Source organism: Pipistrellus hanaki (genome assembly GCF_964339955.1).
Source record: "Pipistrellus hanaki genome assembly, chromosome: 4".
Taxonomy (NCBI): Eukaryota; Metazoa; Chordata; class Mammalia; order Chiroptera; family Vespertilionidae; genus Pipistrellus; species Pipistrellus hanaki.
In genome coordinates this window covers 3,772,480-3,790,894 of record NC_140506.1, presented here as the reverse complement: position 1 = coordinate 3,790,894, position 18,415 = coordinate 3,772,480, and the positions used below count along the sequence as shown (strand labels likewise).

General features: G+C 41.6%; 2 protein-coding genes across 2 annotated transcripts; one reads left to right on the top strand and one right to left on the bottom strand.

Moving 5' to 3' along the window:
* Nucleotides 1-558: 558 nt before the first annotated feature.
* BRIX1 (biogenesis of ribosomes BRX1) lies at nt 559-9,521 on the bottom strand. The gene is made up of 10 exons (XM_084881914.1): nt 9,298-9,521; nt 6,689-6,800; nt 5,320-5,363; nt 3,765-3,835; nt 2,981-3,030; nt 2,806-2,879; nt 2,604-2,654; nt 2,367-2,468; nt 1,267-1,395; nt 559-999 (listed from the first exon to the last, which is right to left on the bottom strand). Exons 1-10 carry the CDS (start codon nt 9,454-9,456, stop codon nt 730-732), a joined length of 1,062 nt encoding a protein of 353 aa, XP_084738040.1. The 5' UTR covers nt 9,457-9,521; the 3' UTR covers nt 559-729.
* An 81-nt stretch (nt 9,522-9,602) lies between these two features.
* Nucleotides 9,603-15,917, top strand: RAD1 (RAD1 checkpoint DNA exonuclease). The gene is made up of 6 exons (XM_084881920.1): nt 9,603-9,757; nt 10,118-10,337; nt 12,222-12,330; nt 13,449-13,707; nt 14,397-14,495; nt 14,811-15,917. Exons 2-6 carry the CDS (start codon nt 10,143-10,145, stop codon nt 14,992-14,994), a joined length of 846 nt encoding a protein of 281 aa, XP_084738046.1. The 5' UTR covers nt 9,603-9,757; nt 10,118-10,142; the 3' UTR covers nt 14,995-15,917.
* Nucleotides 15,918-18,415: the final 2,498 nt, after the last annotated feature.

Genomic DNA, 18,415 nt, shown 5'->3' with positions numbered 1-18,415 from the left:
TATCCTTTTGCTGCAAATAATTCAGAGAAATTCAAATATTCTAGTACCTCCTAACAACTGCCTTGTATTTCTTCCTTTTACTATCAATAAGTAATTTATACCCACTGCTTCTAAAATTTAACTTACAAAATGCTTTCAAAGTATTAATTCGATTCTCAAAACCTAAGCATTTTTGTTGTACCTTTTCGAAATGAGAAAACAAGAACAGAGGTTGGCTTGTCCAAGGGCTCATTAATTGGTGACTCAGGGACTCAAACCTAATAAGATGCTTTCTTTCCTCCCAGTCAACCCCTACCCCCCCATCGGAAACTACTCTCAAAGTGCCTAATGCTATGTTTACTAGTAACCCAATAAATTTGTTTACAACCTAGCTTTGCTAAACAAACAAAACAAAAAAAAGTTTTAATCTAAGAGGACAGGCCTAACTCTTAAGTGCTCTAAATTTTTAATAATAGCAAATAACCTTTGAACAGAAATTTGAGTTCTAAAAAAAAATAAAAAAAATTTATTTTTTAAAAAATAATAAAAAAATAATAAAATAAAAAAAAAAGAAAGAAATTTGAGTTCTAGGGATATTTTATTTAGAAAAACAGATACTGAAGCCACAAAATTTTAATTTTTTCTTTTAAATGCCACACTAATTAGATGTAAGATAGTCCTGAATAAAAATATTTACACATTGAATACAAAATAAATATAAAATAACTGAAAAATTAGTTATCCATTGATTCATTTTGTATTTCCACTGTTCACCTTCTGTTTCATTTTTCTTTGTCTTTTGTAAACCCTCTTCTTTCTTGCTTTCAAATCAACTTTTGGCTCTGGTTTTACCCACTGTATTTCTATGGGCTTTTCCTCAGCTGGTATAACAAAAACATCTGCAGTGGGGTCATGTGGAAGAACAGTCTTTGGTTCTTTCTTTCTCAGTTTTTGTGCCTCTTTAACTTGCTGTTTCTCCTTATATTTTGCAGCTGTGATGGATCGTATAACACGTCGATGCTACAAAAAAATAAAAAACACATTAGATGTTTTCGAAATATGAATAAACATTTTACATATGGTGTCAAGAACATAAACTTAGGAACCTATTTCCCTTAAATTCAGGAGCAATTTAAAATAAAATATAAAAATAAAAAAGTAATTTGCAAGACTGCCTGCACCAAAACCCAAAGTGAGTTTCGCAGTTAACAGAATAGTAGTGACCTGACGAAATTCTCTTGGCCAGAGTTTTGGAACACGGAAGACCACTACACAAAAACAGCTTACCATGTTCGGGGACTGGTAGTGAGGATTTTCATATAAAGTTGGTCCTCCAAAACTTCCCTGGAAAATCTTTATGAGATTTAAGACGAAGCGAGGTCCTATTTCTACAAGAGCAGCATCTTCCTCTATGATCTTTAATAAAAAGAAAACATTTCATTTAGGTTTGGGTACAGTCTTCCTAAAAGGTATACTGGCTATAACCTCACTATAAATGTGCCTAAAAAAACTGAAAATAAAAATAAGGTAGAGGTTAAACCTGGCAAATGCCAAAACATCAGCATTTCCTGAAATATATTAGTTACAAGTAGTTATCAGGAGAAAATATAAAGGCTTTTAAGTACTCTTTTAAAAACGAGTAACTTAAGTTTGGTTCATATCCTGCTTCTCACAATGCATGGATCCTTGAAAACCTCTGGTTAAATGTTTGTAAAACTGCAATTACTGTAACAAAATGTATTGAAGTATACTACAGGGGACCCTTTAAAAATGTAAATCAATCCCTAAACGGTTTTTGTAAACCTAATCAAATGAAGTTAAAGGTATATAGAAGTATAGTACAGGGTCAAATTTACTTTTGAATGACTGATTAAGGCCACTTCTGAACTACAAATATTAACACTGTATAATGGTTCAGACTGTCTGCCCTCAGAGGTGAAGAAGGGAATATATTGAGCTCCTGATATAACAGCCCATGAAGAGCCCAGTCTGCTTCACACACTGCCTGAAACTTGCGATGTTTTTCCACTGCCCGCCTCTCTGCAGGTTTATTATTATTCTGCCAAATTCCTCCTTCAAGACTTTCAGAATCACCTCTCCTCCTGAATGAGTCACTGTGACTCACCTAATAGTGCTCATTAAATGCCTTCTATAGAGACTGCTTTTCTAAGTCTTAACCCTACCCCAGGGAGAGTCTAACTTCGCCTACATTTTACTGTGTCCTTTACAGCACCTAGCACAAATTTAGAACTCCACTGCTTCGTGGATCTTCAAACTATCTTTTAAGAAAACAAAACAAAACAAAAAAACACGAAATAAATGGTCAATATGTAGTGGTATTGTTTGTCCTAATTTATTTCAAAATATAAAAATTAATTAAAGCTAACCTGAAAGTTCCGAAACCATATCCTATTATCCAAAACAGTGAAAGTAAACACGTGGTCCACGAACGGTTGGCTTTTAGGATGGTAGCGTGGTGTACTAAAGATCTAGGGGGGGGGAAAGAATATGTTAGTGCCTTATTCTACGATTCAACCCACTTTAGTTTTAGATCGCTGAGTTAAGAAAAAGCCCAAAGGAAGTTACGGATTTATAAAATATCACCAAAAGTACTTTCTATTTACCTGAATTAAGAGTTCTTTTAACAAAGCATAATGTGGTAATTCATCAAAAGCCTATAAAAATAAAGTGAGAGTATTAATTGTCAACAGCAAAGTGCTTTGTTTAAAACGGTTGTTCACTAAACTGACTTATCCAACAAGCTATATCCTCAAGAAACCGCCACGCAGAGTGAAGTTAGACTTCTTACGCTAACTGCAAACTTACAGGGTCAAAGGACAAAAGGGGCCGAGAACCTTTCAAACAGTTTCCGGTCATCTTTAGCTCAGCGAGGGTATGAACTGGAAAAATTATGTTAACAAGAAAAATAGTCATAATTTTGGCACAATTATTCCAAAAGGTTTGCAATGTTCTCATAAAACTTTAAACTGAGTCAACTTACTATTTTGAACTAGGAATTTAGCAGATGGTCCATGAGGTGAATTTGAAAGCCTGAAAAATAGGAAGGAAGCCTTTTAGAATTTAGAATGTAGCAAATGCTTACTTTGTATTTATAGTTAAAAAGATACTATAATGTGTTCATACAGTGTTTCCCCGAAAATAAGACATCCTCCGAAAATAAGACCTACTTACAGGTTTCCTTCTGAGTGAAATATAAGACATCCCCCCAAAAATAAGGCCCCCCCCTAGGCTAAACATGAGAGATTTGGTCCACTGATTGTGAAAGAAATGGAGTCACAAGAAATTCACCAGGAAATTCAGGAATTGGATGGTTATGATGATGTTCCAGAAGATGATGACATGATTGTCATTGAGTAAATGAGTAAATTCTTGATACTGTAGGATTCACAGTTTGTCTGGTTTGTGTGGACAACTACCGTACTGTATACAGGTAATAAATTTCCTTTATTTTCATTTAACAATAAATGTGTACCGTATTCTTCTTCATGGAAAAATAAGACATCCCCTGAAAATAAGACCTAGTGCATCTTTGGGAGCAAAAATTAATATAAGACACTGTCTTATTTTCAGGGAAACAGGGTAACATTCTTTTTTTTTTTTTTTTTTAAGTTTTCACAACTTTTGTGAAATCAACTGAGTTCACTTCATCCCCTGGCCCAGTCTTGGGGGAAAAAAAAAAGAAAAAAAAAAAAAGACTGAAGAGGTACAAGGAATCATTTAAAAGAACAAGTTCCACACCAATCTTTCTTACTACATTCTCTTACCACATATAGAGATCTTGTTTCTTCTTAGCTTCAAAATAGATACATTTATTGCAGTTTTTCATTTCACAAACCTAAATGGAGCAAAGTATAAAGAAATGAAGTAGATAAAATGAAATCTAAAGCATCTCGATGCAGTTAATAGCAATATTCTTTAAAAAAAACTTAAGCAAATTAATGAGCTAGGGTCTAAATCTAGTGACTGTATTTATTCATAAAAAGAAACCTTTCCAATTCCCTTTAGGTATTCTGCCCAAGGTAAACTAGACTCTCTGCCTGTCCTGGCATAAACATCTCTTCTGGCCCAGCTTTTAAAGTAACCTGGCCTCATTCTGACTGCTGGGAACCTCTTCTGACCAGCTCATGTACAAGCTACAAAGACTGGAACAGATGCCCCTGGGAGACTGCACGCTATGAGCCTCACTACTCAGGAAAATACAGCCCTGACAGAACCAAACTCATCCTTTATAATGGTTATTCTGATTTTTAACTTTCGTTTTATTAAATTTTAAGATCAAGAAACTTAGGCTTTTTTTCTTCATTTATACTATCATTTCTGTGGTTCAGTTCTATAAAATCACTCAGGGATTAGTGAAAAACCCAAGTGAACAAAACCTATTTTAAGTTGAATTAAACTTCAACATCTTGAAGGTTTACAGTCACACTTGAGAAATATACAAAAGCAATACCGGAATAAAGTCCTGTAGTATTGTAGTAATTCATAAACTACCTGATGTAGTATTCATAAACTCTAAACTTTAAACCTAACAACTTTAAAGTTCATAGGTCCAAAGCTTTCCTTTCTGGCGTGGAATGAACACGGCCACACTACGCTGACCATTTCCCAGTCCACCTCAGCTGTGGGCCTGCTTTCTCCTCCTGTGTCCACTGCTATGTTAGGCTGTGCTGGCCGGCTGCCCCCGGAGCAGGCAAGCTCCCCGGTGGCATGGGGCTGCTCTGTAGAAGTTTCCACAGCGCCCAATGTCATGATCTAGCACAGGTTCAAAAATGTGTGCTGAATGGCTTAAAAGCCTAACTGCTGAAGAAAAGTATCTTTTAAAAATTCTTCTACGTTTTTAAAAATCTGCTTTAAATGTAAGGTTAGTCTCTTCAACAACTTTGAAAATTTAACCTCATTACTACTTTGCAGTATCTTAAGAGCAAGTATGACATACATCATTTTACTTAATACTGGCAAAACGCTTTCTACAATGTGGGGTTTTAAAAATACTTTTATCTTATACATGTTGAATAATTCTGTGTACCCAAGAATGCACTTCTCACTATTCTAAACATGAGGAAAAAAGAATGAGCTAGAGTCCTTGTCCTCATGAAATATCAACATGGTGTTGAAACAAGATAAATAGAACGATTAAGAATAATACAGAAGCACTAAACTATAAGACATAGACAGTGAGCACTATAACAATGTAGAAGGTAGATTACTGAAGATTTAATAAAATCTGAGTATCTTCTATAAAGCAATGTGAAAGTCATTGAATAATTGACTTCCTAAATATAGTGTTCCCAGAATACTTTAATTACTTTCTAAAATTACCTCATTAATCACAAATAACTTATCTTTGCGATCCATTTTAGTATCTGTAAGGAAAAAAAAGAAAAAAAACAAGTAAATACAAGATTCCTAAGCACCTTCAATCAAATCACACATGCTTTTAATGCAATGTTATCAATATTCAAAATGATTAGATCTGAAAACACAACCTCTTGGAAATCTTGATTCTTTTTAAAGGTGAAAATGAGCACTGAGCCCTGGCCAGGTGGCTGGCTGGTTGGTTGGAATGCCATCCTGTGCGCCAACGGGTAATGTGTCTGACTCCGGCTCAGGGCCCTCGCAGGAGGCAAACAACTGATGTTTTCCTCTCACAGCAATGTTTCTCTCTTAAAAAAAAGTAATTAAAAGTAGTCCTCGAGAATTATAAACAAAGATCTAAGCAGTTTCCTAGACTTTATGTATTCTGTGAATCCCTTTCAAAAGTAAAAAAATTCTCACAACTGAACACCATGTTTTAGGACTCCAGTTATGAAAAACTCAAACTAAAACTTGAAGTAATGAAAATTTCTTTTAAATACGAATCACAGTTGCTAAAGGAAACTAATAAAACAAAATGATTTCATATTATCACAGGAAAAAAGAAAACTGATACAAATTAAAAATTTCTCTTATTAGTTTCAGAGATCTGAAGATGTAGCAGCAGACCCGAGTTCAAGTTCAAGAAACACTGATTTAAAGAAAGACTTAAGTTATTATCTAGAATCAACACAGACACAGAAACAGCTCAATGGTGGCACTGGCAACAGTTCCAAACTTAAAAGTAGCTGTTCTTCAGCTGCCTGTAAGATACCTCAGTGCTAAAAAGATTAGCTGGGCAGTGAGAAGGGGGTTTGAGTGACACCTAAAGGTGCCTGAAATCCTGCTTCAGGTCCATTCTTCTTTAAATGAGGACAGTTGTTTGTAATTTAATGCAGAAAGCAGTCCTGAGTCATTTAAAATGACAAACCAGGATGGCTAAGAGCATTACTATGGAGGCATTTCTTCTGGACCTTCACAATGTTCCAGGAATCAGGATATTTGTTTAAGAAAGTGAAGAGAATCTATAATAATAAAAGTGCAATATGCTAATTTGACCAAATGTCCTTCCTTCCGAACAAAACCATAATGGGAGGGAGCCAGAGCCAAGGCCCTTGCACATATTTCATGCATTGGGCCTTAGTGTTCAACAAAGTTTGCAAAGAATTTCTGGCAAAATGTTAACTGGAAAAATCTCGGCACTGAAAAAGATACATTTTTCAAGAGTACTGATTCTTTATCTCACAAGATTGAAAAACTGATGTGTGACTTGAACTGGAAATATATTAATATGCACATTTATAAACATAAAATTGCAAGTATGACACAAAGGCACCTGCTTTAGAATGAGGCATCAGCATTCTTAAGTCTTGCATTAAATGTCTTGTTCTGAAATTTATTCCTCTGGAAGAAAAGATGAGAATCCGTTCCTTATTTTTCCACTTGCCCTAAAGAAAAATAAAATGTTAAATGATTCTTAAATCTGAGTGAACCTACCTCGTTTGTTTACAAAGACAACAGCTTCCAAGTAGCAAGCCAAACAATCCTGACCAAAACTTTGTCAATCTCTCAGCAGTATTCAGACCTAACTGCCACCCAGAAATCCCCTGCTTGGCTGCCTTTCCTTGTGGTTTTCCTTCAGTGTCTCCAATCCCTCCTCCTAACTAAAGATTCTTCCTTAGCCTCTTTTACTTCTGTCTCTCCGGGAGAGTTCTCATAGTCATTCCCATAGCATGAAGGGTCAACTCTTCAAAAACGGTAAAGAACTGTCCAGTTCTACTAATCTCAAATTCCATTCTAGAATACTAAATCACAGGTCTGGCCAATTCCCGTGTTATTTCTTTTTCTGATGCGGTCACCACCATTTCAGTCCCCCAGGCTCTGAATCTTCCTGGCCCTTATTCTTTCACATCACAAGCACTGCTAAGTGCTGTCACTGTCCTTTGTAACAGCTCTCGATCCTTTCCTACACCCACTGCACTCCTTCAGATCCTCATAATTCTATTCTTACTGCCAATCCCTAAATGGCCAGCCTTCCCGACCAGGAGCCCCTCCAACAGACATGGCTGACTAGCAGCAGCTCAACCTTCAAGCTCAGTTCCAACCACATCCTACCTCCTAGGTTTTTCTAGACAAAGTCCAAACATGACATAGCTTTACCAATAGGGGGGGAGAGAAACATCCATGTGAGGGAAACACCCGTTGCCTCCCTTACAGATCCCCATTTGGAGTGGAGCCGCCACCCCTTTGGGGTCGGGACGATGCTCCATTTATATTTCCCCCTCCTATTGTCCTAAATCTACCCTTCACTTTAGCCAATAGGGTTCTACCTTGTTTTATTTTTATTCTTTTAGAGCACGTTTATTAAAGCTGTGGAGGAAAAGAAGGGCTTAAGGCAGACGACGGAATGGGAGACAGAACAGGTGGAAACGCTTCGGCTCTGGAGAAACATTTTGGGGAAAGTATGAGCCGAGGTGGGGCTGTGAGCTCACAGCAAGTCAGAGAAAAAGGGGCCTTGAGACAGGTTCAGGGGTTAGCCTGGGAGGAGCTGTTGCTGCCCACTGCTCCCCTGGATCAAGTCCCCTGGGGCCCTTACAGTTCAGGAGATGTGAGCTCCTGAGAATAAGAGCACCTGGTTTAGTTGCTTTAACTCTCAGCATTTCTCATACTTCAACCCCTCTGGTCAGTTTCTTCTCATTTCTGAATATCAAAATTCTGCCCTTACTTTGAGATCCAGCTCGGAGGCTAAATAGTCCCTTTATGATCCCTTACCCTATTATCCTCCGGGAAAAGTAATCTCTATCTTCAATAGCATTTTTCATATCAAGACTTGCTGATACCAGATTTCGTATCAGATCACTGTTACTATCATATTCTTTCTTGGTCCTTAAGGAAGAACGAGAGCACTAACATTGACTGAAAATAGACTACATTCTTCACAAAGAGGCGATCACGTTTCCTTCCTCTGAATATGCAGATGAGGAAAAGCCCACAATCTCACTGTTAATAACAAGGCTAGAATTTAAAGTCATCTTTCATTCCTCGGAGCTAAGCCCCTTCCTAGTGCTTGCCCCTACACCACACAGGGCCATATTTTCATCACTTACAGGCACAGAGCATATGCTAAGCCGGGGACACAGGGATTAATAAATCAAAAGCACTTCTTGTCTGCACAGTATTCGATCTAGCTGTTCACTTCCTTTTGAATAAAAACCACCAACGTGTATGAATTCTTCCTTGGGTTTGCTTCTAAACCCCCACATTTCAGGAAAAAGGAAGAGGTCGCGATCTCGCTCTGCAATCCCAAGGCCGGGAAAAACCTGACTCCGTAGAATGCCTGACACCGTAGCTGCTGAACGCCAGTGAAACCCACAGCCCGCGCCCGTTAGCTGCCCCCGCGGAGTTAAGGAACCAGACGGGTCAGCGCGGGCCGGGGGCTCCACTCCAGATGGGGATCCGTAAGGAGGCAACGGGTGTTTCCCTCACATGGATGTTTCTCTCCCCGCTTACAAACCAACAGAAACATCCTCGGGTGAGGATTTAGGAAAAACAAAACAAACAAACAAAAAAAACAACCCTAAGTCCCAGTCCCAAGGGCAGTGCTTGCTGGAGGCGCCCCGCAGTTGGCTACGGCGGAACCTGGGGAGACCGATGATGTTAAGGGACACAGCCAACACCTGGAAATCCCTCTAAGGAAGGCGGGGACGAGAAACCAGAACTGCGCCGGGTCTCCCGGGGTCGGCTTCCCGCGGCCCGGGAAGAGCGCTGGAGGCGGCACAGCCGCTCGGCCGGGCGCCTCCCGGGGCAGCCTCCTGCCCGGGGGTGAGATGTGAACGCGGGGGCCGGTCCGCCCGGACACAGCGACTGGGGAACCCGCGGTTCGGTAGGCGGCCCCGGGGAAGGCGCAGGACGCCGGCCGCGGGGGAACCGGGAGCAGCCCTCTACCTTGCACACGGGGCCTGGGATGCGGTTCCTGTCCTCTTCCTCCGCCTCCTCGGCCTGGTCGCGCTGCTTCGCTGCAGGCCTGGCATCCTTCTCGCTCTTCCTCGGCCTCTTCGCCGGGCCCGCCAGGCCTCCACGCCGCTTCCTCTTGGTGGCCGCCATCTTGCCGCGCCGCCTCCGCGCCGGGTCTTCTTCCTTCCGGCGCGGCCTCTCGCTCCCACTTCCCGTCTCTATGGTCCCGCGCGCTGCGCTCTGGGTCCTCCGCCGGCCTAGGGTGCCTCCTTCCGGTCGCCTCTCTAGGCCTCGCCTAGCTCTATGGTGACGGTGGCCGAGGCGGTCCCGGCGATCTGAAAGCAGTGGCGGGAGCTGGTCCGCGTCCTCCCGGTTTTCCCGGGAGCTGCGCCTCATCTGCCCGGTGACCTGGCTGGGGGAGGCTCCCCGGCGTCCGGACCCCGCCGCGAAGGTACGGTTTCCGCGCCTGGGGCCCGCGATCCCGGGGCCAGCAAACAGATGCCCCGCTTCCCGCTCTGACCCCCGGCGCTGCGGGCTGGGGATCGAAGTGGGTCTTCGGAGAAATCGGGGGGATCCTTGGCCCCCCGTTTGACGTGGCGAAGCTGGCCGTCAGCACTGTTACTTACTGGTGACCTAGTTTCAGGATGCACCACTTTCCATGAATTACTGTTCCCTTCCCAGAGACCAGGGAGCCGCCCGTCGTGCCCCAGAGTCTCAGGGGCGGATGGGAGGCCGAGGTGGGGTGCAGGCCTCGCAGGCAGGCCGGGGCGGGGGGCCCGCGGCGGTGACAGGTCTCGCTGGGTCTCCCCAGGGGTGCGCGCCCCCCGCCGCGGACCATGCCCCTCGTCAGCCAGCGGGCCCCGGACGAGAGCGACTACAGCCTGGTGGCCAGCCTGGACAACGTGCGGAACCTGTCCACCGTGCTCAAGGCCATCCACTTCCGGGAGCACGCCACCTGCTTCGCCACCAAGAATGGGATCAAGGTGACGGTGGAGAATGCCAAGTGTGTGCAAGCGAATGCTTTTATCCAGGTGGGTCCGTTAGACATTCACTCCGCACCCAGTGTAATGAGATCCAAGGCTTTAGTAGGCGTCATGTAAGTTAGAGAACGACAGGTCGTTTGCTTTTCGTTTTTTGTTTTGTCCCCCCCCCCCATAACAAATTCTTTCCCCGTGTTTTAGAGAGAGCATGGTTAAAACTAAAAATGTCCCAAAGCCTAAGAGTCCAAGCACTCTTGTGAGTGTTTTATGTAGTTAAACTCATCTAATCCTCACAATAGACCTATGACTGTGGTTTTCAACCTCTCTAATGCCGTACCTTTAATACGGTTCCTCATGTTGTGGTGATCCCCAACCATAAAATTATTTTCGTTGCTACTTTGTAACTCTAATTTTGCTACTGTTATGAATCGTAATGTAAATACCTGTGTTTTCCAATGCTCTTAGGCTCTACAGCAGCGGTTCTTAACCTGTGGGTCGCAACACATGGCTAGCAGGGTCACCTAAGACCATCAGAAAACACAAATATTTACATTATGATTCATTAACAGTAGCAAAATTACAGCTATGAAGTAGCAACGAAAATAATTTTATGGTCAAGGGTCACCACAACATAAGGAACCGTATTGCAGGGTCACGGCATTAGACTGAGAACCACTGTCCTATGAGATAGGCTGCTATTCCCATTTCATGTATGTGGAAACTGAGGCACAGCTTAAGTGATTGGCCAGCAGCACCATAGCTTGCAAGTGGCTGAGTTAGGATGAGAACATTTGTTTTCAGAGTGTGTGCTCTTTACTGCAACCTCCCTTATTAGAAAACAGTTTCCCCTCTATTGGTTATAATGTAATGTATTTGTTCTTACAAAGTTACATCTGTATGGTTCAAATTTCAGATTTAGTTCAGCATGTTTTTGAACATCTAAGTGCATAGTATGACTTCAGGGATAAATGAGACATGGTTCTTATTCTCAGAAGAAATTGAGAACTGTCACTCAGGCATTATCAAATTGTTTGGCAATTTTCCAGGTGACCTCAGCTGCATTGATGGCTCCAAAAAGGAGACTGGAGAATGGGGGGAGCGGGGGGGAAAGAGTTGGGAATAGTTTAGATCCAAGAAACTAGATGAAAAGCCTTACATAAAGTTGTGCATGAACCTAAATTCCCATTATACCATTAGCTATTAACTAGTGTTATTCTTTTTAAAAAATACATATTTTATTGATTTCAGAGAAAAAGGGAGAGATAGAAACATCAGTGATGAGAATTATTGATCAGCTGCCTCCTGCATGCCCCCTGCTGGGGATTCAGCCCAAAACCCAGATATATGCCCTTGACTGGAACAAACCGGGACCCTTCAGTCTACAGGCCCATGCTCTATCCACTGAGCCAAATCAGCTAGGACTTGACTAGTGTTATTCTAATAGATCAGCGTTTTTCAACTGCTGTTCTGCGGCACACTAGTGTGCCGCGAGATGTTGCCTGGTGTGCCGTAGGTGCAGACAAGACAAGAATTTTATAATTTTTCACTATTTTGTTTACTTAATATTTCATAATAAAGTAATTATAAAATACTTTCTTTGTGTTTATTTGATTCCTATTCAAGAGAATTACTTTATATATAGTCAATATAGGCACAGAGTTAAATTTTTTAACATTTTCTAATGGTGGTGTGCCTCGTGATTTTTTTCATGAAACAAGTGTGCCTTTGCCCAAAAAAGGTTGAAAAACACTGTAATAGATGATAGTTTAAAAAGCTTAAGATGTATTGATTGATAATCAGAAATTATTTTCATGGGATTAGCATAATATTGGTTTTTTTTTAAAAAAAAAACATAAAAGTGAAATCTATAACCTTATGTGTGTGAGGTCTCATTCTTAAGTATACTTATTTTTTCATGTTTACTTTTTTTCATAGGCTGGAATATTTCAAGAATTTAAAGTTCAGGAAGAGCCTGTTACTTTCCGAATTAATTTAACTGTCCTTTTAGACTGCTTATCTATTTTTGGATCAAGTCCTATGCCAGGTGAACCATTTAATTATTATTATAATAAATAACTATTTTTCTGGACATAGAATGGCCAGAAAAAGACAGAAAACGTTATTAGAATATAAGTACTTATTATTCTCTAGAAAATATACTTTAATTTTATACTGTACTTTCATTGTTAGTTATACATTTTCTTTTCTTTTTTTTAATCCTCGCCCAAGGATATTTTTCCATTGATTTTTAGAGAGAGTGGAAGGGAGAGGGAAAGACAGAGAGAAATATCGATGTGAGAGAAACACATCGGTTGGTTGCCCCCTACACGAGCCCTGACCAGGGGGGGACAGCAGAGGAGCCTACAGCCTAGGAGTGTGCCCTTGACCGGAATTGAACCCAGGACCCTTTCATCTGCAGGCCAAGGCCCAGACTGGCTAGGGCATTAATTACATTTTTTAATGCAGCTGGTTTTTCCTAAAAGCATCTGCCTCCCCCCACCCCCTCCTCACTGTGGCCCTCCATCTTCAGGAAGGGAGAGGAGCTAGAATGTCCTGTCATACTCCTCTTCCTGTCAGATGGTTTTCAGAGTTAAAACCCTAACCACCACTAACCACCCTCTCTTTTCCTCCCAATTTGATCTTAACATTGGGGAAAAGTGTAAAGAATGTCTCCCAAAACAAAAGATTGGACATCCTTAAAGCCAAGCATGTCAAACTCGTGGCCCGCAAGCTGAGAGTTTGACATGCTTGCTTATAGTGAATACACTGGCATTAGTACAAATAATACCACAGCAATCCACTGTTGTACAAATTGCACCTTCAAGAAACAGCATCGTCTATTCTGCTGTATCAGACCGTGTACTCTCCCTCCTGAAATTGTGTGTACATGTGATCAGTAAGGCATTTTGGAGGTGTTTTGCCCAGCTGGAAAGGATTTCAGAGTTACATTTTGTTCCCAGTTTTCTCACAATTAGATTTGGAATTCCCTGATGACAGTATGTACATTAGGGCAGATGTGATGCTTTCTTATAGAGAGACATACATTTCTGCTAGAAATTGGGCAGGCTAATGTGTTCTTGAGAAGCTTTATGTGACATTTGACGAAAACCTGAACCCAAAGGAATACAGCTAAATCCAAAGTGTGATGCATTTCCATTGCAGGGAACCTAACTGCACTTCGGCTGTGTTACCGAGGTTATGGTTGCCCCTTGATGCTGTTTCTGGAAGAAGGAGGCGTGGTGACAGTCTGTAAAATCAACACCCAGGAGCCTGAGGAGACACTGGATTTTGATTTCTGCAGCACCAATGTGATTAATAAGATTATTCTGCAGTCAGAGGGGCTCCGTGAAGCATTTTCCGAATTGGATATGACGAGTGAGGTCCTACAGATCACCATGTCTCCTGATAAGCCTTACTTCAGGTACTAAAGGGCAGTGCACTTACAACTAATGTCCTTTACTCCATCTTCCTATCGACACATTTGCTGAGGATGCGGGACTTACAGAGTGTTATCCAGGGTCCTAGAATTTTCAGAACTCTAGCGAGCTTTTACTCTCCTCTCACACTTTCATTGATCAGAACACTTAAGACCAGGAAAATCAACTCACTAGTTCATCTTCATAGCTGCATAGTTAGGCAATGTTGGTTTCAAAACGAGTAGCTCAGTCTCCTAATTGAGAAACTAGTGGTCTTTTCATTGTTGTACTTTGTACTACTTAAACTGTTGTAAAAATAATGTCAGAATATTAATGAGTAAAGGGTTTTAAATATCTACTTGAGAACTGAAGGCCCCTCTCGTGCATTAGACAGTCAAATATTTGGCTCAAGATCTGTTAAAATATTAACCAAAAGGGAAATCAGTGGAACTCTAGTGGAACAGTGATGTGAATTAAAATCCCAGGCACGTAAGCAGAGCCTGTGAGAGGGTCCTCACCCGTGTGACCTCTCGGCATGGGTAGCCGGGAGGCTCCTGGCTGTCTCCGTCTCCCTGTGGGAGGTGGTTCCATGGTGGGAGCGGAATGGCTTCTTAAGGAAGTGTCTTCTGTGTTCGGACCTGATGCGGCTTACTGCTGGGCCAGCGATCCACGGCTTTCTCCTTCTCCGCTCTAGGCTGTCTACTTTTGGGAATGCAGGGAGCTCCCACCTCGACTATCCCAAAGATTCTGATCTGATGGAGTCCTTTAATTGTAGCGAAACCCAAGTTAACAGGTCAGTTATGGTGATGTAGATGCAGTTAAATACCAAATTTCCATTAAATACATTTTTTTTTTAATTTTAAAACTTTCAATCTGTTGGAAAAAGTAGCATTTTAAAAAAATGAACAGTAGGTTCTGGATTTACTTGGGGATTTGGGGTTATAGTGGATGAAATTCTTTTTAATGAAGAGAAAATATTAGCAAATTGACTAAGTATTGGATTTCATTGGATTTGCTACATGGCAGTTGCTGGCTAACTTTGTTCTTGGAGTTCTGAGCACTGTTGGACGTGTATCCAAATCACAGCTGTTTATTTCCTCTTCTGCAGATACAAGATCTCTTTACTGAAGCCGTCTACGAAGGCGTTGGTCCTGTCGTGCAAGGTGTCTATTCGGACAGATAACCGAGGGTTCCTCTCCTTACAGTATATGATTCGGAATGAAGATGGACAGATATGTTTTGTGGAGTATTACTGCTGCCCTGATGAAGAAGTTCCTGATTCAGAAGCTTAAGTATGACAATGCACGGACATTTTATGTCTGCATTCATGATAGGTCTCGTTCTCATTCTTAATCATTTCGTACTGGATTTCCCAACGGAAGAGGCACGGAGGAGACCGGAGCAAGCTCCCTGTGTAAGTGGATGTTTTCATGTAGTCGCAGATGACCCAGTACTGGACTGTCCTGCGGTCCTGCTTTTTTTGAACTCAGGAATTATTATGAGCCAAGATGAATAAATTATATATTCTATTTAAGTAGGACATTTCAAAAGGCTGAAAATTTAAGGTTTGATGGAGCCATATGTGAAATGTTCTTTTATTTATTAGAAATCTTTTTTTACTATTAGAAAAGTAAAGGCCTATGGGTATTGCTTGTTAGTTGGAGTTCTGGAGAAAATATCTTAAAGCAGCAGTTCTTAAAGGGCTGTGCCCAGCCCGGCACCATCAGCATCACCTGGAAACTTGTCAGAAACTCTGAGTGGGCCAGCAAAGCCGCCCCCTGACTCCGGAATTCTGATGTATGCTGAGTTTGAGAACCACTGTGTGAAAGGATACTTAAAAAAAAAAGGGGGGGGGCTTTTGATTGTATCCAAGTGCCTGTTTTTCTATGTGATTTCTTCACAAACTTTCTGAAACTTAGGCATCACCAAACAAGTCTGAATATGTGATTTATTTTTAAAGTATTCATTTTGAAGAAATGAAAAAGATATGGCTTCAGAGTTATAGATTTTCTTGTTCTCCAAACTGTCCACTGTAGTGAGTCCTGCAGTAAGTACTTATTAATTCCTCTGTTTCCCTATAAGAGTTTCTTAACTTAACCAAGGTGGGGAAAGCCATTGAGAGATTTTGTATTTCTTGGGTAATTCACAATGAAATAATTTGTGAATGTAGATATTTAATAAAGTATCATACTAAAATTATCTGACCTGTTTTCTAGTAGGAAAAAAACACATATCTAAAATGAAGTTTCTGTATTGGGCGACAACAGCTTCCTGTCTGTAGGTGGGAAGGCAACACTGATTGGCCTTTTGGGTGGGATGGTCCTTCATGGGGGAAAACTCACCCCATTGCAGGATTCATGAGCCTCCCTGGTCCAGACCTACTGAGGCTGCCATTGTGACCACCCTCCCCCCAGTAAAAGTGGCCCCTGCTATTGATGGCTGAGAACCGCTAAATATTCCCCACAACTGGAGGGTGTATTTGGTATGCTGTCCTGTAAAATGGGCCACACAGCTTCCGGGAGATTGGTTTGGAGAGAATTGGAGCCAAGCCCTTCAGAGAAAGGCCCCCCTGGACAGCTGTAAGCACTGTTCCCAGACACAGTCCCAGCCTGTGTGTCGAGCTAGCACATCTCCCAGGTGAGTACCTGCCTATTAACATGTCTCCCAGGCAACCTCAGGATGCCTGGCTGGTAGGCACAAAAGAAGTTGGGAGTTCTGTAAAGAATAGAAAGTGTTCAAGAAGGAAGTGAATACATCTAACTGTCCAAATATTTTTTGTTTAGATCAACACCAAGAGCAGAACAAATTAAAACATAGTTCACGTGCCTGGGTTGTGGGTGTGCAGGAGGCAGCTAATCAATGACACTTATCATTGGTGTTTCTATCACTCCCTCCCTTCCTCTCTGAAATCAATAAATAAATATAATCATGAAACTATTTCATCAGTCAACATGTCAAGGACTACAGCTTCCCTTAACTTTGAAAACCACAGTTGTTTTTTATTTTAATGTTTTTTTAAAGTTGAACCTATGAAGAATCCTATATAATAAAGAGGTAATATACAAATTGACCATCACTCCAACACACAAGATGGCTGCCCCATGTGGACACAAGATGGTCTGCAAGGGAGGACAGTTGCGGGGGGGGGGGGGGGGGGGGGAAGACCAGCCCTGCAGGGGAGGACAGTTAGGGGTGGCCAGTCCAGCAGGGGAGGGCAGTTAGAGGTAATCAGGCTGTAGTATACTGAGCATTCTGATGTGGTTTCTTAAAAGTGGGGGACTTCATGCCTTAGCCAGTTTGGCTCAGTGGATAGAGCATTGGCCTGCGGACTGAGGGGTCCCAGGTTCAATTCCGGTCAAGGGCACATTCCTGGGTTGCCTGCTCAGTCCCCAGAAGGGTGCATGCAGGAGGCAGCCAATCAATGATTCCCTCTCATCATTGATGTTTCTATCTGTCTTTCTCTCTGAAATCAATAAAAAAAATATATATTTTTTTAAAGTGAGGGACTTTACAAAATAGTGAATTTTAAAACTTTTGGGACCTACATAGGTGCCACCTTGTCAAGATCTGAGGACATTAAAACTGAATACATTATCACCACCATTTCACAAAGCATTTTAACACCAAAATCTCAGAAAATGAAGAGTTGGCAACTAGCTAACAGTAAAGAAAAACAAAGTAAAACCAAAGATCAAATGCAACAACATGGTTATATCATAAAATCGTATTTTAAATGTTATATTTTATGCTATTTTATTGATATAGGCTTGTCAGTTTGGAGATCTTAAGACTCTGGGATCTGACAAATAGTAAAATTTTTAAAATTTTTAGTGTCACTCAAAATGGAATCTGAATGGCCACTTTCTCTGGTTCTTTGTTTTTAATCACAGTTATTTTTAAAAATATATTTTATTGATTTCTTACAGAGAGGAAGGGAGAGGGATAGAGAGTTAGAAACATCGATGAGAAAGAAACATCGCTCAGCTGCCTCCTGTACACCTCCTACTGGGAATGTGCCTGCAATGTACATGCCCTTGATCGGAATCGAACCCGGGACCTTTCAGTCTGCAGGCCAGTGCTCTATCCACTGAGCCAAACCAGTTAGGGGTTTAATCAAGTTATTGTTGAAATTTCATTTTCATCTGGGTCTGTGAAAACGGAAACCACTCAGACTGTCCTGGGTGAGAAGAGCCGCCCCATCTCCAGGCAGGACTAAAACTGGCAGGACGCACTGAGCTCTGCCGGAAGGCCAGTGGAACAAGTGCCCTTCAGCTAGGCTGCAACCCACACCTTGGTCCCCGGTGCCAGGCCTAGAGCATTCTGGGAAGTAGATAGGGGCGAAACATTTCGTTAATTAGCACATTGTGCTTCTGCCACAGCAGAACACCTCTCAGTGCTGTGCCCTGGGTGCTGACTATTAGGCTTTACAGGCTGAATAAACGTCTGGAATGAGTTTCTTAAATGAAGTACCAAATGTGGTTGGACGAACGCTGAGGGAAAGAAATTGGCACTTGGATCCCCAAAGACACGGACGCCAAGCTCAGCTCAGGTGGCCGAGAGAAAGGCCGGAACGGGAAATAGAAAAGTTTTTCTAGTGCCACCTCAAAGGAATCTGATGTCTCCTTTGTCCCTGCACACACACAAAAAAATGTAAAGGCCACGATTCGAGATTGCCATTTTTTTCTTCTTCTAGAATGTACACTTACTTGTTCA